Genomic DNA, 26,177 nt, shown 5'->3' with positions numbered 1-26,177 from the left:
AAGTAGCATCCATTATCAAAGACCCCCGCCAGCTCTTCTCGGTTCTACAATCAGCCGGGAGGTACAGAAGCCTTAGATCCACCTTGTCAGGAAGAGTTATTACCCTACAACCATATTGAGCTCTTGAAATGGCATGAGTAACCACTACTATGAACTGATTCTACAGCCTACAGACGTGCTTTCAAGGAGTATTTACAACTCCTGTTCTCAGCATGTTTTATGCTTGCACAATTTGTTTCCTTTTGCACATTGGTTGTTTTGCAGTCTTCATTTATGTATTTTTTTTTGTAAATTTTATTTTATTTCTTTATTTTCCCTTTAGTGCCTGCAAAAAAATGAATCTCTGGTAACATAGGTGTATTTTGATAATAAATTTGTCTTTTCTCTTCTTCCCTGGATTTATTCACTTCATAATTCTGAGTGTGTGTCTTTTTGCAAGTGGAGCACATAATTAGATTAACAGTGCCTGTTCTATATTCTTCAGGAATTCGACCATTTTTTGGCCACCAAGTTCTCCACTGTGAAACGCTATGGTGGAGAGGGAGCAGAAAGTATAATGGGATTCTTCAATGAATTGTTCCGACTGGCAGCACTCAATGGAGTGACTGATGTTGTGCTGGGAATGCCCCATCGAGGTCGCCTCAACCTACTTGCTGGGCTGTTGCAGTTTCCACCTGAGGTGAGGTAATAATGAAAGAGCCTTAAAGAGGTGGTCGAGATACTGTATGCGCATCAAGAGTGAGTTAAATGTCTGGGGCAGTGTATAGTAATAGACTTTGGTCGAAGGAATAAAGGCCTAGACTGTCTTCCAAATGGAGAGCAAATTCAGAAATCAGCTGCAGGTGGATTTGGGAGTCCTCTTGCAGGATTCCCTATAGATTAAGTTGGTGAAAAGGAAGGAAAATGCAATGTTAGCTTTCATTTTGAGAGGGCTAGAATATTAGATTAGGTTCAATTTTATTGTCATTGTGCCGAGAAGAGATACAAAACCAATGAAATGCAGTTAGCATCTAACCAGAAGTGCAAAAGAATAGTGTTATTTACAAAATAACTGCAAATAAGAAGTAAGTGCTACAGCACACAAATATAAAAGTACTGAGACAGTACAATGTGGGTGCAATACTGCTTAGCGCTGTGATGTGAGGCTCAGCAGTGTCACAGCCTCAGGGAAGAAGCTCTTCCTGTGCCTGCTGGTGTGGGAGCTGAGGCTCCTGTAGGGCCTACCGGATGGGAGGAGAGTAAAAAGTCCATGGTTAGGGTGAGATGCATCCTTGATAATGCTTTTCACCCTGCCCAGACAGCATTTATGGTAGATGTTCTCAATGGTGGGCAATTGGGTGCTAATAATCTGCTGGGCAGTTTTCACCACCCGCTGAGGTGCTTTGAGATACAGGACAATTGCCATACCACACTGAGATGCAGTTGGTGAGTATGAAAGCAAGAATGTAATGCTGAGGCTTTATTAAGCACTGGTCAGAGTTCATTGTGAGCAGTTTTAGGCCCCTTATCTGAGAAAAGATGTGCTGGCATTAGAGAGCGTCAGAGGAGGTTCATGAGAATTATCCTGGGAATGAAAGGGCTAATATACAAGAAGCATTTGATGGCTCTAGGCCTGTACTCGCTGGAGTTTAGGAAAATGAGGGGCAGTCTCATACATATGTAATATTGTGTGGCCTAGACTGAGTGGCTGTGGAAAAGATATTTCCTACAATGCGGAATTCTAGGGTCAGGGAGCACAGCCTCAGAATACAAGGACGTCCGTTTAGTACGGAGGTGAGGAGGAATTTCTTTAACCAGAGGGTGGTGACTCTGTGGAATTCATTGCTAGAGACAGTTGTGGAGGCTAATTTATTGGACGTATTGAAAGGTTCTTGATTAGTAATGGTGTCGAAGGTGTGAGGGAGAAGGCAAGAGAATGGTGTTGAGAAGATAATCAGTCAACCATATTGGAATGGTGAAGCAGACTCGATGGGCCAAACAGTCTAATTCTGCTTCTAATATCTTATGTTTCTGGACTTTCACAGTGAACGGTAGGACCCTAGGGCATTTTGTAGAACAGAGAGATCCTGGAGTACATGCATGGCTCCTTAAAATGGAGTTACAGGTAGAGCCAGGTGGTGAAGAAGGCTTTTGGCATGCTGACCTTCATCATTGCAGGCACTGAGTATCGAAGCTGGAATGTCAGGTTACCATTGTATAAAACATTGTTAGTGATGCATTTGGAATATTGTGTTCAGTTTTGGTCACCCTGCCATTAAGCTGGGCCGGGTGCAGATGAAAATGTTGCTGGGACTCGAGGGACTGATTATAGAGACCTTGTGCTGGTTGGGACTTCTGACATTAGAGAGTAGAACAATGAGTGGTGACTTAGAGAAGTGTATAAAAGTCATGAGAGGCACAGATGGGGTGAATGCATACAGTCTTCCCCCCACTAACTGGAGGGCATAGGTTTAAGGTGAGAGAGAGAAAAGATTTAATAGGAACCTGAGGGGCAACTATCTCACCTATAAAGTGGAACGAACTTCCAGAGGAAGTGGTTGAGGCAAGGACATTGTCAGCTGTGGAAAAAGTACTGGTGCACAGATAGGTACGGCTTGTAGGGATGCGGGTTAATTGCAGGCAAATTGGGCTATCTTGGATGGGAATTTAGGTTAGTATGGTCCAAGTGGACTGAAGGGCATGGTCTAGGCTGTATGAATTCTATGATTCTCATTTGAAATCTGTTTACTAATCTGTGAAAATGTGTGCAGAATGTCGCAAGCTGTTAAATAAGTGCATGAAACAACACCTGCATGTTCAATATAACATCTCCTATTTCAGAAGCCCCGTTTCAGTTGGTTTTCTTTGTTAGTTGAAAGTGGCTTTTATTTTAGCATTTGAATTGCGAACTTTCCCATTTTAATTCTAATTTCTGCAGCCATGTGAGGCAGCACAGCAGCTTAGCAGTTGTTGTGAAGCTGGTAGAGTGCCAGAAACCTGGGTTCCATCACGCCGTTGTCGGTACTGTGTTCGTACGTTCTCCCCGTGACCTTGTTGGTTTCCTTGCACATTTCAAAGGCATATGGGTTAGTAGGTTAATTAGTCACATGGGTGTAATTGGGCTAGAAGAGCCTGTTACTGTGCTGTATCTCTAAATAAAAATAAACATAAATAAAATCAAACGATGGGTTTCATTGGAAAATTACCATTCAGTTGCAAATATTGTATTTGGTTTTGATTCCAGTTGATGTTTCGAAAAATGCGTGGATTAAGCGAGTTTCCAGAAGGTTCTCCAGCCTGCGGAGATGTCCTGTCTCATCTCACATCCTCCGTGGACCTGGATTTTGGCCTTGACCAGCCGCTGCACGTCACCATGCTCCCCAACCCTTCGCACCTGGAGGCCATCAATCCGGTTGCCGTCGGCAAAACTCGAGGCAGGCAGCAGTCTCGGCAAGATGGCGATTATTCACCGAGTGTTTCTGCACGGCCCGGCGACAAAGCCATTTGTGTACAGGTCAGCAATGTCTGCGTGCACCTAATGATTCCACAGTGGTCATAGTGAATGTTTAAAAATAATGAAATATAAATTGCTGACGTGGAAACATCCCAAGCAGAACATCAGTGAATAAAGGCAGCATAATACCATAGCAGCTAGTGTGACGCTTTACAGTGCTGGTGATCCGGGCTTAGTCCCTCTGCTATCTACGTTCTTCCTGCGATTGCATGGGTTTCCTCTGGGTGTTCCTGTTTCCTCCCATATTCCAAAGACGCACAGATAAGGTCAGTGAGTTGCGAGCCTACTGTGTAGGTGCCGGAAGCAGAGTGACACTTGCGGACTGCTCCCCAGCACATTCTCAGATCGTGTTGATCATTAGCACAAACAACACATTTCATTGTTTTGACGTACACGTGACCAATAATGTTCATGTTTATGATCTTTGTTTAAGGTAAAAGTGGAACTACACACACTGCATTCGAACTTGGATCCTGAAGCCTTACACTGCAAAAGGCTTATCTACCTCATTCTGTGTAAACACAACGTGTGCAGGATAGAGATAGAGGAGGAGAAAGTCAATAAGAAATAGTATAAAAATAATGAAAACTTTTGATCAGAGAGCATTCATTCTTTGCCAAATGACCTCCCTCTTGACGTCAGCTTGTAACAATGAGGAAGTTTGTTCTGAACTCAATTTGAATTCTACAAATTGTAAAGAGACACTACACTGTTATTGGCACAACCCTTAAGGTGCAGAGGGATCTAGGGGTCCGTGTCCATAGCTCCCTGAAAGTGGCCTCATAAGTTGATAGGCAGGTAAAGAAGGCACATGGGACATTTGTCTTTGCTATTTGAGGCATTGATTTCAAGAGTCAGGAAGTTATGTCGCAACTTTATAAATCTCAATTTAGGCCACATCTGCAGTACTGTCTTCAATTTTGTTTGGCCCATTTGAGGAAGGGTGTGGAGGATTTGGAGAGGGTGCAGAAGAGGTTTAAAGGGACGCCCCTGGATCAGAGTGCATGTGCTATAAGGAGAGTGGACAGATTTGAGTTGTTTTCTCTCGAGTGGCAGAGGCTGAGGGCAGAGCTGATTACGGTTTATAAGATTACAAGAGGCAGTGTGTATCTTTTTCTCAAGGTTAAAATGTCTAATACGAGAGGGCATCCATCTAAGGTGGGGGGGGGGAGGTTTTTACGCAGAGAATGGTGGGTGTCTGGAATGTGCCACCAGGGGTGACGTTGGAGGCAAGTATGATAGAGGTGTTTAAGAGGCAGAGATAGGTACACAAATGTGCGGAGAGTATTGGGATATGGACCTTGTGTTGGCAGAAGGGATTAGTTTAGTTAAGCAATTAATCACTAGTTTAATTAATTCAGCACAACATCATAAGCCAAAAGCCTGATGTTTGTGATCCATGAGTCCAACAGTGGCCCAGAAGTGACCTGTCCTGGGGTTGAAGGGTGAAAGAGAGATATTCTTGGGCATAATACAAAAGATGCAAATGCAGTTCATTCCAATGAGAAGGAAGGATTCAAAGAGGGGGAAGGGGCCACAGTGGTTGACAAAGGAAGTCAGAGATTGTATAGCATTAAAGAAAAAAGTATGACAGGGCTAAGATGAGTGGGAATACAGATGATTGGGAAAGTTTTAAGGAACAGCAGATCTTAACTAAAAAAGCAATACGGAGAGAAAAAATCAGGTATGAGCTCAGTCTAGCCAGGAATATAAAAGGGGATAGCAAAAGCTTTTTTAGCTATGTGAAGAGAAAGAAGATAGTTAAGAACAATGTTGGCCCCTTGAAGAATGAATTGGGAGAAATTGTTATGGGAAACAGGGAAATGGCAACAGAATTTAATGCATACTTTAGATCTGTCTTCACCAGGGAGGACACAAGCAATCTCCCAGATGTATGGATGGGCCAGGGTCATAAGATATCAGAGGAATTGAGACAGATTGACATTAGGAAAGAAACTGTGATGAGTAGACTGGTAGGACTGAAGGCTAATAAATCCCCGGGTCCAGATGGTCTGCATCCGAGGGTTCTAAAAGAGGTGGCTCAGGAAATTGCGGATGCATTGGTAATCATTTTCCAATGTTCCTTAGATTCAGGATCAGTTCCTGAAGATTGGAGAGTGGCTAATGTTGTCCCACTTTTCAAGAAGGGAGGGAAGGAGAAAACGGAGAACTATCGCCCTGTTAGCCTAACGTCAGTCGTGGGGAAGATGCTTGAGTCCATTATCAAGGACGAAATAGTGGCACATCTAGATGGCAGAAATAGGATTAGGCCGAGCCAGCATGGATTTACCAAGGGCAAATCATGCTTGACTAATCTGTTGGAGTTTTTTGAGGGTGTAACAAGGATGTTAGACGAGGGTAAGCCAGTAGATGTTGTGTACCTAGATTTTCAGAAGGCGTTCGATAAGGTGCCACATAGGAGATTGGTGAGTAAAATGAGAGCTCATGGCATTGGGGGCAGGGTTTCAACATGGATAGAAAACTGGTTGGCAGATAGAAAGCAAAGGGTAGCAGTGAATGGGTGTTTCTCAGACTGGCTGGAGGTGACTAGTGGGGTACCACAGGGCTCTGTATTGGGACCACAGCTCTTTACGATTTATGTCAATGATTTAGATGAGGGCATTGAAATCTATATCAGCAAGTTTGCTGACGATACTAAACTGGGTGGCAGTGTGACATGCGAAGAGGACGTTAGGAGAATACAGGGAGACTTGGATAGGCTGAGTGAGTGGGCAGATACTTGGCAGATGTCATTCAATGTGAATAAATGTGAAGTTATCCACTTTGGAAGCAGGAACAAGAGGGCAGAGTATTGTCTGAACGGTGTCGAGTTAGGTAAGGGAGAAATGCAAAGAGACCTAGGAGTCCTAGTTCACCAGTCAATGAAGGTGAATGAGCAAGTGCAACAGGCAGTGAAGAGGGCAAATGGAATGTTGGCCTTTGTTACAAGGGGAATTGAATACAAGAGCAAGGATGTTCTTTTGCATTTGTACAGGGCCCTGATGAGACCACACCTGGAATATTGTGTACAGTTTTGGTCTCCAGGTTTAAGGAAGGACATTCTGGCAATTGAGGAAGTGCAGCGTAGATTCACTAGGTTGATTCCTGGGATGGCAGGGCTGTCTTACGCAGAGAGATTGGAGAGATTGGGCTTGTACACGCTGGAATTGAGGAGATTGAGAGGGGATCTGATTGAAACGTTTAAGATAATTAAAGGATTTGATAGGATTGAGGCAGGAAATATGTTCCAGATGTTGGGAGAGTCCAGTACAGAGGGCATGGATTGAGAATAAGAGGTCAGTTATTTAAAATAGAGTTGAGGAAGAGCTTCTTCTCCCAGAGAGTTGTGGAGGTGTGGAATGCACTGCCTCGGAAGACGGTGGAGGCCAATTCTCTGGATACTTTCAAGAAGGAGCTGGATAGATATCTGATGGATAGGGGAATCAAGGGATATGGGGACAAGGCAGGGACTGGGTATTGATTGTGAATGATCAGCCATGATCTCAGAATGGCGGTGCAGACTCGAGGGGCCGAATGGTCTATTTCTGCACCTATTGTCTATTGTCTATAAAAGGGTAGGCTGACTACCTGCCCCTTTTCCGAGGATACATCCATGCCCAGCTGTCCTTGGAGAGGGAGCATGTGGTCGTGGCGTGCACGTTTGGGGGTTTTCGTGAGCTTCTTTTGCTGTTATTCTGATGAACATCGTTATGTTGGCTCCAGAATGTGGGGTAACACTTGTAGCTGCCTCCACTACATCCTTGGGTTGTGTTGGTTGTTGCATTTCAATGATGAATGAATGGATCTGACTCAATCAGTACATATTGTTAAAGTCAAGCACCTACTGCAGGTGGAGATACAAAAGACTCTCAATGCTGGGACCTGCAGTGGAGAGTAAACTGCTCAGCGGGTTGGGAGCATCGGTGGAGAGAAAGGGGCAGTCAACGCTTTGGTCTGAGACCCTTGATCTGGAGAGGTCTCAACACCAAACAGTGACTGTCCATTTCCACCGACAGATGCAGGCTGACCTGCTGAGTTCCTCCAGCCCTTTTTTGGCAGGCATTGTAGATAATTGTACTCAATATTTTTTTTATTTGCTTGTGTGGTGTGGATGCTGTTAGATTAATTCTGCATTCATAATTATACTTTAAAAGGGGGGAGGAGGAGGAGGTCCTAGTACAGGGTGTTATGAAAGAGGCTGAAGAACAGGTTCTGCAAGATAGTAATCTCAGTGTTACTCCCAGTGCCGTGTACTAGCTGGGGCAGGAATGGGACGATGGTACAGATGAATGAGTGGCTGTGGAAATGGGGCAGGGAGCAGGGTTTCAGATTTCTGGATCATTGAGATCACTTCTGGGGGAGGTATGACCTGCAGAAAAAGGACAGGCTATACCTGAACCCAAGGGAGACTAATATCCCTGCAGCCAGGTTTGCTGGAGCTATTCAGAAGGGTTTAAACTAATTTGGCGGGGGGTGGGGGGAGATGGGAACTGATGTAATAGGGTTGAGGATGGGGTAGTTGGTATACAACTTTCTGCAGTGTGTAGTGAGAATGTGAGGATGGACAGGGCAGAATTGCAATCAGTGGGATGAGGTGAAGTGTAACACAAAGGCAAAATCATGAAAGGGTGGTGAACACAGGACAGAAGGTGTCTTAATTGAATGTATGCAGTATATGAAATAATGTAGATAATCTTGTAGTGCAGTTGGAAATTGACATATGTTGAGGGCATCACTGAGCTGTAGCTGAAAGAAGATCATAGTTCGGAGCTTAATACCCAAGGGGACATGTTGTATTGAAAGGACAGGCAGGTAGGCAGAGGAGGTGGGTTGGCTCTGTTGGTAAAAAATGAAATCAAATCCTTAGGAAAAGGTGACATGGGATCAGAAAATGTAGAATCCTTGTAGGTAGAGCTAAGAAACAACAAGGTTAAAAAGACCCTAATGGCAGTTACAGTATATACAGGTCCCTGAACTATAGACAGGTAGTGGGATATAAATTTCAATCGAAAATAGAAAAGGTATGTTATAAGGGCAATGTTACAGTAGTCATGGGGGATTTCAATATGCAGGTAAATCAATTTGGTGCTGGATCCCAAGTAAAGAATTCTGTAGAATGCTTATGAGATAGCTTCTTAAAGCAGCTTGTGGTTGAACTTGTTCAGAGAAAGGGAATTCTGGATTGAGTGCTATGTAATGAATCAGATTTGATTAGGGAACTTAATGTAAAGGAACTTTTAGGAGCCAGTGATCATAATATGATAGAATTCACCATCAATTTGAGAGGGAGAAGCTGAAGTAGGATATATCAGTATTACAGTGGAGTAAAGGGAATTACGTAGGCATGAGAGAAGAGCTGGCCAAAGTTGATTCGAAGGGAACACTTTTATGTTTAGTAACTTCAAAACATAAAACTAATCGAAAGAAAAACACTGGAGCTGGGAATAATATGTGTACCCTAGTTTTGTTTTTACTTCAGTGAAGTGTGCACTGATGTCCTGGTGGCATAATGATGTATGCTATTCACATACTTTTATATATAACCCATAATGAAATATATAAACAACAAAGATTGCTTAATCAAGCAATATATTTACAATATTACTCAAATATTACGGAAATGTTAAATATCCAACAGATACTAGCAGGGATGACAGCAGAACAGGAAGTTTCTGCTGTCAATGCGGAAGGTACAGGATAGAATCCGGAAATCCCTAAGATTAAGTATTCTAAAGGGAGGATGAGGCAACAGTTGGTGACAAGTGAAGTCAAAGACAGCATGAAAGTAAAAGAGAGAGTATATGATACAGCTAAAATTAATGGGAAGTTAGAGGATTGGAAACTTTCAAAAACCAAAAGAAGGCAACTGAAAAAAACTGTTAAGGATAGAAAAGAAGAAATATGAAGGTAAGCTAGCCAAAAGTATCGGATAATACCAAAAGTTTTTTTCAGATATATAAAAGAGTAAAAGAGAGATGAGAGCGGATATTGGACTACTGGAAAGATAGTAAAGGGACAAAAAAAAACTGGCAGACAAACTTAATAAATTTTTGTGCATTTTTCACTGTGTAACACTTTAGCAGTATGCCATAATTTTGAAGTGTTGGGGGCAGAAGTGAGTGTAGTTGCTTTTACTAAGGAGAAGATGCTTGGGAAACTGAAAAGTCTAAAGGTAGATAAGACACCTGGACCTGATGGACTATACCCCAGGGCTCTGAAATAGATAGCTAAAGAGATTGTGGAGATATTAGTAATGATCTTCTGGAATGGTTCCAGAGGACTGGAAAATTGCAAATGCCATGTCACTCTTTAAGAATGGAGAGAGACATAAGAAAGGGAATTATAGGCTAGTTGGCCTGACTTCAGGTTGGAAAGATGTTGGAGTCTTTTATTAAAGATGAGGTTTTGGGGTACTTGAAGGCACATGGGTAAAATAGGCCAAAGTCAGCATGATTTCCTTTTGGGAAAATCTTACCTGACAACATCTGTTGGAATTCTTTGAGGAAATAATAGCCAGGATTGAGAAAGGAGAGTCAGTGGATGGTGTTTATTTGGATTTTGAGAAGGCCTTTGACAAAGTGTTGCACATGAGGCTGCTCAACAAGATAAGGCCCACGGTATGGAAGGAAAGATCCTAGCATGGATAGAAGATTGGCTGACTGGCAGGAGGCAAAGAGTCAGAATAAAGGGGGTTTATTCTGGTTGGTTGCCAGTGACAAGTGGTGTTCCCCTGGGGTCTGTATTGGGACTGCTTTTCATGTTATGTGTCAATGACTTGGATAAGGGAATTGATAGCTTTGTGGCCAGGTTTGTGGATGGGTGGAGGGCAGGTAGTTTTGAGGAAGTAGGGAGTGTGCAGAAGGAGTTGGGCAGATTAGGAGAATGGGTAAAGGAGTGGCAGATGGAATACAGTGTTGGGAAGTGTATGGTCATGCACTTTGGTAGAAGGAATTAAGGCATAGTCTATTTTCTAAATGGGGAGAAATTTAAAAAATCCAAGGTGCAAAGGAACTTGAGGGTCCTTTTGCAGGATTCCCTAAAGGTAAACTTGCCGCTTGTGTCGGTGGAAAGGAAGGAAGGTGCAATGTTAGATTTTAAGAAAACTAGAATATTGAATTGAATTCAAGTTTAATTGTCATTTAACCATAAATGTAATACTTGTGAATACAGCTGAACGTGACAGGATTACTACAGGTAAAGGTGCAAAGACAGGTTACCAACAGTCACACACAGTAAGCACACACAAGATCACAATCATGTAATAAAAGAGTCCCGAGGCCTAACCCCCTTCCCCTCACCTGCGATGCAGTGGCTTGATGCATACAACAAACAAGTGAAAATACAATGATGCAGAAAATGCATATATATGCAAATATACTCACCCCCCCCCCCCCCGCCCACCAATATCATCTGTCGACTGGCCCCCGACGCCTTCTAGGTGACACTGTGGCTTTAAAGTCCAGTCCTCACCCTGGTGTTCGACTTTCACTAGGCAAATCCATGGCTTTGAGCCCCATGTGCAAAACGCATCTACACAAATATGTAATCCAGATCCCTCAATCTATTTTAAATCTTCAGTCGCCACAATGGAGCTGTGTCGCCTCCAGTAGAGTGCGATGGCTCAGACGCCTCTCCTCCAGCAGCTGAAACGTGAGTGACCCTGCAGCTTGAGGCTCGAGTTGATTGAGTGGCACTATAAAAGCTGCAGTCAACCACAACAGAGCTTGTCTTCTGCCGAGTGAAACCCTGGGAGGGCAGCTTTGACTGCATTCTGGACACCAATGCACACTGAACCCTGGTGAAGTGCAACAGCTTCGTCCTGTCACTCTGGGCGGCTGCAAACAGGCAACTCCGTGGCTTCAGGCCTGGACCTTCCTAAGACCGAGGACTCGGCCCCCTCCATCCACCCCTGCTCGCATCCAATAAATCAGCAAATCCAATTTATGGCGTACCAGATTAACAATCTCCAAAGGGGTCTTTCGATCCCAAGAGCAGTGACCATGACAGCCACTCATTATTTGACTGTGCGCCTCTGCTGACTCAGGCAGCAGCACAATGCGCAGCTCCTTCATTATCTCTGCCAGCTAGCAACTTGCTGATAGTTTAGACCTGCAGTGCTTTGAGTTCTTAATGTATAGCAGGATCTTGGCTTAAGTAGAACAGTAGCACCTATTGTTGACCCTGCAGAAACCACAGCAACCAGTCATGTTGCCATTTTGCCGGATGCACCCCACCATCTTGCCGGAATATAAAAACAAGGCTGTAATGCTGAATCTTTATAAGGCATTTGTCAGACCACAATAGGAATAATGTGAGTGGTTTTGCATCCGTTATCTAAGAAAAGCTGTGGTGGGATTAGAGAGGGTCCAGAGGATGCTCATGAGAATAATCCTAGGAATGAAAGATTTTATGTATGAGGAATGTTTGATGGCTCTGTCTCTGGACCTGTACTTGCTGGAGTTCAGAAGAATGACTGAGGATGTCATTGACACCTATGAAATATTGAAAAGCCTATATGTGGATGTGGAGAGGACTTTTCCTGTAATGCATGAATCTAGGACCAGAGGCTAAAGCCTCAGAATGGAAGGACATCCATTTAGAATAGAGATGAGAAGGAATTTCTTTGGGATTCATTGCCATGGATGGCTGTGGAGCCCAAGTCATTGAGTATATTTAAAACAGAGGTTGACAGATTCTTGGTTAGTCAGTACATCAACGGTTATAGGGAGAAGGCAGGAGAATGCAGTTGAGTGGAAATATAAATCAGTTATGATTGAATGACAGAGCAGACTCAATGGGCCAAATGGCTGGATTCTGTACTTATGTCTTGAAGTCTTATTCGTTTGTTCAAGTTTTCTGATAATCTCTGTCAGAAAGTTACCCAGTGTGAGTAACTTCACTCTCTTCAACTCTGAACTGATTCCACAACCTATGGATTAAATTTCAAGGTCTTTACAACTCATGTTCTCAGTATTAACTATTAACTTATATTTATTTATTTTTATATTTAGACTCTTGTCTTTTGCACATGGTTGTCAGTCTTTGTGTATGGTTTTTCATTGACTCTATTTCTTGTTCAACTGTGAATGCCTGCAGGAGAATGAAACTCAAGGTATAGTGACATACGTGCATTCGGATGATAAATTCACATTGAACTTTCAACTCCTGCTCAGCTTCCCACTCTGTTGCCGCAGGTGCACGGTGACGCATCCTTCCCAGGGCAAGGAGTGGTTGCAGAAACCTTCACTCTGTCTAAGCTGCCCCACTACAGAGTGGGTGGAAGTATCCACCTAATTGTCAACAACCAGTTGGGCTACACGACTCCTGCCGAGAGGGGTAAATCTTCCCTCTACAACAGTGACATTGGTAAGCTCATAGCTGTCAATGCTTCCTTTTATTTATTTATTTAGTGACACAGCATGGACCAGGCCCTTCTAGCCCAAGGATCTGCAACCCCTAGCAACCCACCTATTTAACCCTCAGCCAATTTACAGTAACCAATTAACCTACTTACTGGTACACCTTTGGACAGTGGGAGGAAACCGAAACACCCGAGGAAACCCATGCGTTCATGAGGTGGACCTAGAAATTTCTTACGGACAGCTTTGGAATTGAGCTCCGAACGTTAATTCCCTGAGTTGTTATAGTGTCACACTAACTGCTACGTTACCTTGGCTTCCCAAGGAATGTAATTTTTTAACGTCAACATTATATAAACATTTTATGTAATAATGACAGCAAAAAATAGTGAAGTAGTGTACAGGTTCAATATTTGTTCAGAAATCTGATGATGAACGTGAGGAAGCTGTTCCTAAAGCATCGACTGTGTGTCTTTGGGCTCCTGCACCTCCTCTCTGATAGCAGCAATAAAAAGAAAGCATGTCCTGTGTGATGGTGGTCCTTGGTGATGAATTTCACCTTTTCCAAGCTTTGCTTTTTGAAGATGTCGATGCTTAGGAGGCTAGTGCCCACGACAGAGCTGACTGAGTTTGCTGAGTTTTATTAGAAAAATGATGTTTAGCTAACGAAATATCCATTGCTTCGAGTTGACATTCTATTTAACACACAGAGATAAAATGACTATTGGTCACATTTTTGCACAAATTAGAGTTTCTCGACAAAGTTATCTTCAAAGTTAAAATAACTGGGTAATTACTTCATCAAACAGTAGGCCAGAGGTGGTGGAATCAGGTTCTGGGAACTCACCTTGGACACAATGTGAGATTGCCACTTCTGACTGTTGTAGGCTTACTAATTTATAGAATTACAATTCATTCAAACTCGAGTCTGGTTTTTGATAATAACAACCCGCTTTAAACACAGCAGACTTTTTATGTCATTTACATGGAGTGCACAAAAATTTACTAACAGATGATAGACATTTCTTCAAAACTGAAGTGTCCTGTTCTTTTCCTGTAGCCGCTGTGCCCGTCTTTCACAAATTTTTGATACGCTTCTTCTCTTTGATCTTAATGATATCAATCTCCATTCCCTTTTTATGATGTATTTTGTGTATTCAGTATCACTGTAATTTATTTGCAGATTGAGTTGGTCCCTTTTTTTTCTTTGATCTACATGTCATCTGGGACCTTTGCACAGAATGTCCAATATCCTGATTTAAAATGTCCTTTTCCACCTGAGAAATGGTCCGTTGGATGTTCCATTCCCTCCTCTGTTCTCTCCTCCCGATCAGTGTTGTTGTTCAGCGGAAGCTGGAGAAATCAGCATACCAATCATCAGTTTTGAGGCTACCCAGAAGTAATGGGAGGTTTTGAAAATCCATGCAGAGAGTGGCGGTAGAGGAGGCCATGAACAGTCATGACAAAATGGGAATGGGAAGTTGAATTGAAATGGGTGGCCACTGGGAAATCCCAGGGAGATTAGAGATGAAAAAGATCAGGGGACTTTTGAAGAAGTTCCCCTCTCTCTTTGACACCTCTCTCCTCCTAGTCCTATATGCCAGCTATCTCCCATCTAGTCTTTTAGCCCAAATAAAGGGTCTTGACCTGAAACACCAACTGTCCATTTTCCTCACAGATGTTGCCTGGCCCACTGAGTTCCTCCAGCAGCTCATTTTATGCTACAGAAACAGACCATTCACTCCATCCCAGCCATGCCAACCATTCAAGTACCTATCAACATCAGTCTCAGTGAGAATCCTGTAGTATTAATGACTCAAGCATTCTTGCTCCAAGAATGCCACAAGAAAGCAGAATCCATCATTAAAGAACCCAACTATCCAACTCATGCTCTTCTTGTTGCTGCCATTGGGAAGGAGGTACAGAGGTCTTGTGTCCCATACCACAAGGATCAAGAATGGTTATTACATTACAACCATCAGGCTCCTGAACCAGTGTAGATAACTTCACTCACCTGTTGTTTACCTTTTGCTAGGTCTTGTAACAAAGCACAGTAAATTCAGAGTGGATCTATCAAAAGCATATTTATTACTTGCAAGGGGAAGTCCACCTCCACTGCTCACAATGGGTGGCAGGCGGTTTCTATTTTACAAAGTTAATTTTTATACAATTCTTTGGCTGTTATCTATTCTGGCTGACTCAGCTCCTCCACTCAGCAGCTGCAGTCTTGTTTCTTCTATTCGAGGCCACTTAATATACCGATCTCCCCCTTACTTTCACAGTGATCAGAACATTACATGCCTCCTGCCTCGTACACCCTTAGCAAATAGCAAAGCACTCTGGGATTATACAGGTTCCATTTTGTCACATTACAAGATTAAATATATTTAAAAATCTCAATGTTTCAAATATATTTCCATACACCTCAACTCTGAACTGTTTCCACAAACAAAAGACTCACTTTCAAGAACTCAACAAGTCCTCAGTAGAATTGCTCCATCGCTCCATCCTAGTTTGTCAGTCTTTGTATGTAGTTTTTCATTGATTCCATTGTATTTCCAGAAGAGCAGAGCTAGGCCATTCAGCTCATTGAGCCTGTTCCATCATTCCATCATGGCTGATTTATTATCCCTAACCGCATTCTTCTGCCTTCTGTCCATAACATTTGATACTCGTATTAATTTCTTTGTTCTACTGTGCAAGAAAAGAATCTCAGGGTTGTATATTGTGACATATATGTATTTTGATAATACATTTGCTTTGAACTTTTGAATTTAAAAATAATGCAATTGTCTTGTTTCCTCCAGGGAAGATGATTAATTGTGCCGTTATTCATGTGAATGGAGGTGATGCAGAGGATGTGATTCGAGCCACACGATTAGCAGTGGAATATCAGCGGCGCTTCCGGAAAGATGTAATTGTCGACCTCCTGTGCTACAGGCAGTGGGGCCACAATGAGCTGGATGAACCAACCTTTACAAACCCCACCATGTACAAGATCATCAGGTACAGTAAAGAAAGCACTCGGATAATCCTTACTGATGACCTTGCATCGATAATGAGTCAAAATCAACGTTGAGTTTATTCTCATCTGCACAAGTGCAATGAAAATCTCTCTTCCATGCAGCAGTATCTCAGGCACAAAGCATCAGATGAGCAGCATTCACAAGAAAACTATAAGTTAAACATAAATTTGCAGAATTTTTACAAGAAGGAAAACAATTAGAACAAAATTAAAAAGGAACCAAGTCACACTGACCTCTTCCTTCACCACCATTCAGAACCCTAAGTAGACCTTCCAGGTGAGGTGACACTTCGCCTGCGAGTCTGTCGGGGTCATCTACTGTCTCCAGTGCCCCTGGTGTGCCACCCTCTACATTGCTGAGACCTAACAAAGATTGGGGGAATCATTTTGGCGAGAGGCTTCACTCTGTCCACTGCACAGGGCAGGATCTGCTGCTGGCCACCTAATTCAATTCAACTTCCCATTCCCATTCTGACATGTCTGTCCATGGCCTCCTCTACTACCATGACACACCAACCACTACGTTACCATGCCATCTTAAACCTATGCCTTCCACTGTTGGACATTTCCATCCTGGGAAAACGATTGGTTTTTACTCTATCTATGCCTCTCATAATGTTATATTCTTCTGTGAGATCTCTGCTCAATCTCTAACTTGCCAGAGAAGACAATCAGAGTCTGTCTAACCTTTCCGTCTAACCAATTCTCCCCAAACCAGCCTGCATCTTGGTGAACTTCTCTCTAAATCCTCTATACATTTGTGTAACCAGAATGCACATAATGCTCCAAGTGGGGCCTATCCCAAGTTTTGTAGAGCTGCAACGTGAGTCACAGTTGAAATGACGCACTAAGTTGGGTGTCCACCAGTGATCAAAGACGTAACATGTACTGTGAAGTCACAGTCCACTTTTGAGTTACTTATTATTCGACCAGAGATGTGACTGCTTCCCAGACTCCGATTCAGACTTATCATGTGTACGTCGAAACACACGGTGCAATGCATCATTTGCATTAACAGCCAACACAGCTAAGGACGTGCTGGGGGCACGCCACACATATTGTCACATGTTCCGGCTCTAACGTAGCATGCTCAGCAGAACAACACAAGCAGCGACAACTGCAAATAGCAAAACAGCAGCAAAACAATCCCTTCCTCCCCCACCCATTGTCTCCTCAGCAGCTGTCACCCCAACCTCCGGGATCGCTGATCTTCAGCCGCAGAGCATTCCAACCTTGACACTGAACACGGGCTGACTTTTCATTCTTCCTTATCCCTGCCCCTGAACCCTAGCACCACTCGGTGTCCTGAGAACCATCCCTACGAACCTGAAAAATACAACTCGGTCTGAGCCACGACATCAGGCCGTGCAACTTGTCACCATCTTATCCAGCCTCCTGAATGGAGTTAACTCCTATAAGTCATGAGGAGCCAGTGCGTGGTGAATCTGTGGAGTTCATTGCCACAGGTGACTGTGGAGGAAATGTCATTGGGTATATTTGAAGCAGAGGTTAAGATGTTCTTGATCTATTTATCTCACGATACAGCACAGAACTGGCACGTCTGAGCCATACCACCCAGCAACCCACCTATTTAACCCTGGCCTAATCACAGGACAACTTGCACTGATTAATATACTGCTAACTGGTACGTTTCTAAATGTGGGAGGAGGAGTAATGGGGAGAAGGCAAGCAAATGGGGTCGAGAGGGATAAAAAAAAACAAATGTGATGGAATGGCAGAGCAGACTCAATGGGCTGAATGGTCTGCTTGTGCTCCTATGTCTTGTGGTCTTATGGCATTTGTCAGTGCCACCACAACTTTCACGTTCAGCAGGTCTGGGGCAATGTCTGAGCTGTTGTGGCAACTGGATTACCCAGAACGCTTTTCTGTTGCTTACAAGTATTAATGGCCACTGTCCGGGAATGCATCCTGAATACAGAGGCTAATAAGTAACTGGGCCTGCATTCCAGAAGTGATTACCATGGTAACAAGCCAGAAGTGACCATTATTTAGTGAAAACCTAATGAGCCAGCACTTCGCATTTGGGGAAGTTTGCTAAACTTGCCATTTCGCAAGTTTTTGCAAGGACTCCGATTGCCAGAACTGAAGCAATGGTAGGAGCTGCTGACAAGTGAAACTGCGTTCAGTTCTGGTCATCCCGTTTTATGAAGGATGTGGAGGTGTTGGAAAGGGTGTACAAGAGATTCACGAGAGGGAAGGGGCTAAAAGGAATTTTGAACAAACTTGGGTTATTCCCCCTTGAGTGTCAACGGCTGAGGGGAGACCTGATAGAGGGGCTTTTAAAATAATGAGAGTCATAGATAAGACATAGGACATATGAGCAGAATTAGGCCATTTGGCCCATTCAGTCTACTCCACCATTTATTTAGTCCTAGATGAAGTAGACACACAAAGTCCTCCTCACGAGTAGACATATCAAATACCAGAGCACATACTTTTGAGTTAGAGGTGTAAAACTGTAATGTTGTGGAGATGACAAGAGGGGTGCATTTTGTTTTCATGCAGTGTGTCTAGAATAGATTACCAGGGGTTGTAGTGCAAGCAGTCAGTTTGGTGGAGTTAAAGTGACTTTTAGGCACAAACGTGAATATGAAGGGAATGGAGGGATAAGATGGTATACTAGAGGAGGGTATTGAGTATAAAAACTACCAAAAAAAAAACAAGAAGCTGCTTCTGGGCAGCAAGAATGATTAACTGAAAAAGGAATGATGATCAGAAAGTGCACAAGGATTGATGACAGGGATGTAACAGAGCAAATTATCAACACGAGATTCTGTAGATGCTGGCAATCTGGAGCAACACACACAAAATACTGAGGGAACTGGAGGGGAGTAAATAGTCAATGTTTCAGGCCTGGACCTGTCCTGATGAAAGGCTCTAATGCTGCCTGACCTGATTTCCTCCAGCATTTTGGCCGTGTTGCCCAACCCTAATCAGTAGAGTTTAGCAAAATTTTGATCGCCTTGGAGGTTTTTTTTCACTTGTTTTTGTTCTAATTGTGTTCTTTCTTGTAAAAAAAAGTGTGATTTATGTTGGCATTTTTCTTGTGAATGATGCAATGCCGTGTTCCTCTGCTACTGCTGTCAGTTAGTTTTTCATTGCACCTGTGCATATGTGGATTTGTGCATATTACAACAAACTCGACTTTGGACCATACATCCAATTTTTGCTTTTCTGTCTCAATGCATGGAAAAATTGACTGCACGATTGAGACTTGAAAAATTAAGAGGTTCTGAATAACTTCAACACTCTTTATTGTCTATTCTTTCTTTGCTGATTCCACAGATCCCGTAGAAGTATCCCTGACCAGTATGCAGAGCAGCTAGTAGCAGACGGCCTCTTAACAGAACAGGAAGTTTTCAGCATTAAAACTGATTACTATTCAAAGTTAAACAACCATCTGACCAATATGACATCCTTTTGCCCAGCTTCTCCAAATCTCCAGGGCCATTGGAGTGGCTTGATGGAGCCATCGTCCCAGATCAGCACGTGGGACACTGGAATGCCCATTGATTTAATGAAGTACGTGGGGGCCAAGTCTGTTGACGTGCCTGGAGAAATCACCATGCATAATCACTTGATGAAAACCCATGTACAGGTAGGCTTTGGAGCCAGATGGGGACTGTTCCCTTCACACGACCAGTTCAAGATTAATTGTCAGTTAACCATACGTGTTTATATAGCTAAATGAAACAGTGTTCTTCCTGGGTCAAGATGTAAATCGCACAGTATACAGTAGCACACAGCACATACAGTCACAAAAATATTAGCATGTCTCCGGGTGGCATGGCCTGAAGATTGATGGTGCATGAGATTTTGTTCAGAAGCCACGTTTCTGCAAAAATAATTACGTAGCAGTTCGTCATCTCCTGCAGCTACAGGCGAAGGCAAAGGCAAATCAGCTTGACTCTTACTGTTTCAGCCACAGGCAACGTAGCTTGACTTCCAGGGAGCAAAAGGCAGATTGTTTGCGAACCTAGAAAATAGGAGCAGGAACAGGCTGTTCAGCTCCTCTAGCTTGCTCCACCATTCAACACGATAGTCCACTTCATATCCATGAAAACCATAAAATCCAGGAGCAGAGTTAAGCCATTCAGCCTAGTGAGTCTGTTCCACCATTTGATCATAGTAGATTTCCATCTCATTTATCCTGTTCCCATCGTCTCCCTATATCTACATTTCTTCCTGCTTCAATAAAGCAGCCAACATAATCAGGGCTCTTCCCACCCTAGATATTCTCTCTTCTCCCCTCCTGTTGAGTAGTATGTACAAAATCCTGAAACACGTACCACCAGGCTCAAGAACAGTTTCTACCCCATTGTTATCAGACTCTTGAGCATCCCTGCAATACAATAAAGATGAAGGGTCTTGGCCCGGAACATCAACAGCGATTCTCCCTATAGATGCTGCCTGACCTGCTGCGTTCCACCAGCATTTTGTGTGTGTTGCAATAAAGATGACCCCTTGATCTCCCAATCTACCTCATTGTGGCCCTTGCACTTTATTTGTTTGCCTTCACTGCACTTTCTCTGTAACTGTAACACTCTATTCTACACTGTTTCCCCTTTTACTACCTCAGTGTGCACATGTAAGGAATAATCTTCCTGGATGTCACACAAACCAACTTTACATTGTCTCTGAATAATAAAGGCCATGTTAGTGTAGTGGTTAGCATAACACTATTACCACTCAGGGTGTCAGTGTTTGGCATTCAATTACAATGCTAATTGTATGGAGTTTGCACATTCGTCCCTACAAACATGTGGGTCTTCTCCAGGTGCTTTGCTCCCCTCCCACAGTTGAAAGATGTACTGATTAGTAATTAATTAGTCACTGCAAATTGTCCTGTGGTTTGCTGACCAGTGTGTCTCGTTGGACTAGAAGGACCCATTCCACTTTGGCTCTCTAAGTAAATAGAACAATTACTATTTAAATAAAAAACATGTGTTCTGCCTTAAATGTATTACATGATTTGCCCACCCCTGCTGCCTTCAGTTGAGAATTTCAGGGTGAAGAAAGGTCCTTTGATCTCATTCCTGACAACATTCCACATATCTTGGGGTTCTCAATGATGGATGCATGTGGCAGTGCTCCTTGTAGATGTTCTGTTGTAGACTCATTCTGAAGTTTGTCACAGATGCTTCTTCTGCAGGACATCTGGTAGCAGTGGTTTAATTAATTACACATTGCACTGTCTCAGACTGTGCAATCTCTATTTTGCTTCAACTTGGAGATACAGCCCAGTAATAGGCCCTTCTGGCCCAATGACCCCTTGCTGTCAATTACACCCATGTGACCAATTAACCTACTGACCCTGTACGTCTTTGGGATGTTGGAGGAGACTGAAGCACCCAGAGGAAAGACATGCGGTCATGGGGAGAATGTACAAACTCCTTACGGGCAGCGGTGGGAATTGAACCTAGGCTGCTGGCACTGCTAACAGCATCATGTGAACTGCTTTGATACTGTACCATCCTTGTTCATGCTTGTTCTCAAAAGAGGAGGAATACTAATTCTCTGTTTAGTCTAGATTACAGAGGCTGGAAGAGGGGACAAGGTTGGATTGGTCCACAGCAGAAGCTCTGGCCATTGGAACATTGCTGTGTCAAGGTAATAATTGTGGAGGGGACTGACTGGAACTGTTGGCAAAGAGTCTTTCATCGAGCTACACTGAGTGTAATGGGGACACTCCTTTCTGTAAGGACAACGTCAGACAAATAAGACAAAGCTGAATGGTTGAAATATTCTTACAGGATAATATGTTCATGGTGTTCAACTGGGCTGGTTTAAGAACAGCTGTTTTTCTTCATCCAGTCAGCTATTGAACCAACCAGCACGGCCAGTTGTGGAGGTCAAGTCAGTGGGTATATTTAAAGTAGAGACTGATAGGTTCGTGATATTAAAGGGTGTCATAGATTACGGGGAGACCACAGGAGAATAGAGTTGAAAGCGATAATAAATCAGCCATGATGGAATGGCAGAGCAGACTCGATGGACAGAGTGGCCTAATTTGTTCCTATGCCTTATGGTTATTTATGTTTATCTCATGAATGCTGTGCATCTGATGCTACAGTATGCGCCTGGGATGCTGATGCAAGTAAGTTTTTATTGTGCCTGTGCAGACATAGAAAGGTAGAGAACAATAAAGCACTGGATAGGCCTTTTGGCCCACAATGTAGCACTGATGTTGATGCCAAGTTATACTAAATGTCTTCCTCCTGTGTATCATCCATATCGCTCCATTCCCTTCATATTCATGGGTCTGTCCACAGTGAAAGCCTCTTCAACTCCACCAATCTGTCTGCTTCCACTGCTGTCTTATTCCAGTCAACTACCACTCTCTGCATAAAAGAAACTTTCCCCTCATGTTGCCTTTTTCATTCCCCACTCTTCATTATTACAAGCACGTCCTGAGGAACAGATTCCTGCTGTATGCCCTATCTATGCCTTGCATTGCTTTTAAAAACCTCTATCACATCTGTGCTCAGCCTCCAACACTCTTAAGGAGGACAACCCAGGTTTGTCCAACCTTTCCTTATAGTTCATACCCACTAGTGGGGACGCCGTGGTAGTGTAGCAGTTAGGCGTCTCTATTATAGCTTGGGGCGTTTCGGAGTTCAGGTTTCAATTCTGATGCTGTCTGTAAGGAGTTTGTACGTTCTCCCCATGTATCAGTGTGTTTCCTCCAGGTGCTCCGGTTTCCTCCACATTCCAAAGGCGTACTGGTTAGTAAGTTAACTGGTCATTGTGAATTGTCCTGTGATTAGGCTGGGGATCAGTGCAGCTTGTTTGGGGCTGAAGGGCCTGTTCTATGCTGTATCACTAAATAACATAAATAAATCAAAATCCAGGCCACGTCCTGTAAAAATTCTTCTGCACACTCACAACTCTCTCCAAATACTTCTTATATTGAGGTAAAAAGAACTGCACACAATACTCCAAAACAGTCTCTCAGAAGTTTTATACAGCTTCAGCAAGACTTCCTTAATCTTCTACTCAGTGCCCCGATTGATGAAGGCAGGCATCTCATACATCCTCTCCACTTTAACCACTTGTTCAGAATAAACATAAGCAGTTTATTCTGCTTATGATAATAAACTCAACTGAGGAAGGGTCTTGGCCCAAAACATCGACTCTTTACCCTTTTCTATAGATGCTACCTGACATGCTAAGCTTCTCCAGCATTTTGTGTGTTTTGCTTTGTTTTCTGTTTGATATTTAAGTCTTGGAATTTGATATATTAACCTGAGTTATAGGGGTAGGTTGACTAGGTTAGGACTGTGTTCCCTGATGTGTCAGAGAAAGCGTGGAGATTTGATAGAGGTATACACAATTATGAGGGGTATAGATGGGGTAAATGCAAGCAAGCTTGTCCCACTGAGGTTGAGTGAGACTTGAACCAGAGGGCATAGGTTAAAGGTGAAAGGTGAAATATCTAAGGAGAACCTGAGGGGGGATAATCTTCGCTTGGAGGGTGGTGCGCAGGTTAAATGAGCTGCCAGTGGAAGTGCTGGATGTGAGTTCGCTTGCAACATTTAAAAGCGGTTTGGACAAGTACATGGAAAGAAGAGGAATGGAGGGCTTATGGTTCAGGTGAAGGCCGATAGGACTGGGCAGGATTAGAGTTCGGCACAGACTAGATGGGCCAAAGGGCTAATTCTGTGCTGTCGTGCTCTATGGTTCTATAGTGAATATTATTTCAGAATTTAAATGGTTACACACAAACCTAGAGGCACAGTGATGGTAAAGAGGACATTGAGAGATATTCCACTAAGTAGATCACATTTAACTATATATAGCTGTATACATCATTAGTCTGTGTCTATCAATGTGAACAACACATTTCACTATCTTTTGATGTACATGTGATAAATAAATAAATCTGGAGATTGAGAGAAGCTCCCCTTGGTGGATATGTTAAGACCCAGAGAGAATGAAGATGATTGTCAGAGAACCAAAGGTGAACTGAAGGGATGTGTTGTGTTCTTTTTAATGCAGTAAATCTTTAGCTCCCTCAGAAATATCGCCTCACAGATTGGTGAGTTCAGATTCAAACACGTCTTTATTTAAAAACACTGAGCAAGAACTTTCCAAAGTTCAAAGTAAATTTGTTTTCAAAATATGTATGTGTCACCATATACTGCCTTGGGATTTATTTCCTTGCAGGCATTTGGAGAGGGAAAAAATACAATAGAATTTATTAAAAAATTAACCATGCATAGGCATAGATGGAGTGGACAGCCAGAGACTCTTCCCAGAGTTAAACTGTCTAATACAAGGAGGCATAGATTTTTTAGATGTTTGGAGGAAAGTATAGGGGGATGTTGGAGGTAAGTTTTTTTTAATACAGACAGTAGCGGGTGCATGGAACAAGCTGCCAGGGATGGTGGTAAAGGCATACATTAGGGAAATTTAAGATAGGCTCATGGATGATAGAAAAATAGAGGGCTATCTAGGATGGAAGTGTTAGATGGACCATGGAGTAGGAATACAAGTTGGCACAACATTGTGGGGTGAAGGGTTTGTACTGTGCTGGTGTTCTATGAAAAACTGACAAACAACCAATGTGTTAAAGAAGACAAACTGCAAATAAAAGTAATACAGAGAGCATGAGTTTTTAAATGAGTTAGAACTGCAGGGAAGAGCAAGGTTGTGGTGTGAATCTGTTGCTTGTGCAAAGGGCTGACCAGCCTCCCTCTTGTGCGCTTACTGTTCAATGATTCCAATAAAAGTAGATATGTGAAGACATTATGCAAACTGTAGATGAGTAATGCAGAGACACTTTCTTTTGCAAAGGTTTTAACATACGACTAAGCGGACAAGATGTTGGCCGTGGAACTTTCAGCCAGCGACACGCAATGTTTGTTTGCCAGGATACTGGGGACGTGTGTATTCCACTCAACCATATCAGCCCGGAGCAAACGGGATTCTTTGAGGTATGAGAACGGATTCACAGAGTTCAGCATGTCTCGCTGAGCCACTTACTGTGTTGATTAAATGTTTACTTTTGGTCTTATCCTTTGTACAGCTGCTTAGTGGTTAGGGTGATGCTGCTACAGCTTGGGGCTTCAGACTTCAGAGTTAAATTCTGGCAAGTTTCTACATCCTTCCGTGTTGCAAGTGGGTTTCCTCTGGATGCCCTGGTTTCTTCCCACAGTTCAAAGATGTACCAGTTAGTAGGATAATTGATCATTGTAAATTGTCCTGCGATTCAGCTGGGATTAGATCGGTGAATTGCAGGGCAGCACAGCTCTGTGGCCTGACGAGCCAGACCTTCACTAAATCTATAAATAAACAGTTAAAACTGAGATAGAATAGTGTACATAGATTATAAAATATAGGACAACACAGCACAGTACAGACTCTCAGCCAATGATGTTCTGACTTTTTAAACCTCCTCAAATATCAATCTAACCCTTGCCTACTACATCACTCTCCGTTTTTCTATCATCCACATGTCTATCTAGGAGTTTAAGTGTCCGTAATGGCAGGGCTTTCCATGTACTCACCACTCCGCGTGTAAAGAACTTAACTGCTGACGTCCCTTCCTTCCCCCCCCCCCCCCCGCCCCCAAACGTTCATCTCATCACCTTAAAATTATGCCCTCTTGGAATAGTGATTTCTGTCCCAGAAAAGTGTCTCTGGCTGTCCACTCTGTCTATGCATTTTATCATTTTATACACTTCAATCGAGTTGCTTCTCATCCTCCCTTGCTCCAGCGAGAAAGGCTCTCGGTCGCTCAGCCTATCATCATAAAATGGGGACTCTAGTCTAGGCAGCATCCCAGTACGGTTAGTACAATTCTTTACAGTGCCAGCGATCACTGGTTCAATTCCCACCACTGTCTGTAAGGAGTTTGTATGTTCTCCCTGTGGCCATATGTATGTGTACACCAGCTGTGTATGTACACCAGCTCTGTGTGTGTGCGTGCGTGTGTGCTCTGATTTCTTCCCACATTCCAAAGACATAACGGTTAAGGTTAGTAAGTTGTGGGCATGCTATTTTGGTGCCAGAAGCAGGGCGACACTTATGGGCTGCCCCCAGCATAATCCTTAGACTGGTTTGGTCATTGTCACAAACGATGATTTCATGGTATGTTTTGATGTGCGTGTGACAAATAAAGTTGATCTTTAACCATTCATTTAAATATGGTGGGAACCAAAGTCTTAGGAATTATCCACCTGCAGTATTTTCTTAGTTTGAAACAGACAATAGACTACATGGGAGGGAAAGGTTAAATTGATCTTGGAGTGGATTACAATGTCTTGTTGGCCATAGG

The 26,177-nt window shown here is 43.0% G+C and overlaps 1 protein-coding gene across 1 annotated transcript in view; it reads left to right on the top strand.

Annotated features, from left to right (window-relative positions):
• Window positions 1-26,177, top strand: part of dhtkd1 (dehydrogenase E1 and transketolase domain containing 1) — a 63,334-nt gene that overhangs the window by 15,594 nt on the left and 21,563 nt on the right. The window contains exons 4-10 of the mRNA XM_059987298.1: window positions 485-679; window positions 3,224-3,493; window positions 12,688-12,859; window positions 15,660-15,858; window positions 19,184-19,496; window positions 21,424-21,508; window positions 24,695-24,834. Coding sequence (XP_059843281.1) covers window positions 485-679; window positions 3,224-3,493; window positions 12,688-12,859; window positions 15,660-15,858; window positions 19,184-19,496; window positions 21,424-21,508; window positions 24,695-24,834 — 1,374 coding nt within the window. The remainder of the gene's footprint in view (window positions 1-484; window positions 680-3,223; window positions 3,494-12,687; window positions 12,860-15,659; window positions 15,859-19,183; window positions 19,497-21,423; window positions 21,509-24,694; window positions 24,835-26,177) is intronic.

The sequence above is a fragment of the Hypanus sabinus genome, chromosome 13, assembly GCF_030144855.1.
Source record: "Hypanus sabinus isolate sHypSab1 chromosome 13, sHypSab1.hap1, whole genome shotgun sequence".
Taxonomy (NCBI): Eukaryota; Metazoa; Chordata; class Chondrichthyes; order Myliobatiformes; family Dasyatidae; genus Hypanus; species Hypanus sabinus.
This window is presented reverse-complemented; position numbering and strand designations above follow the sequence as displayed.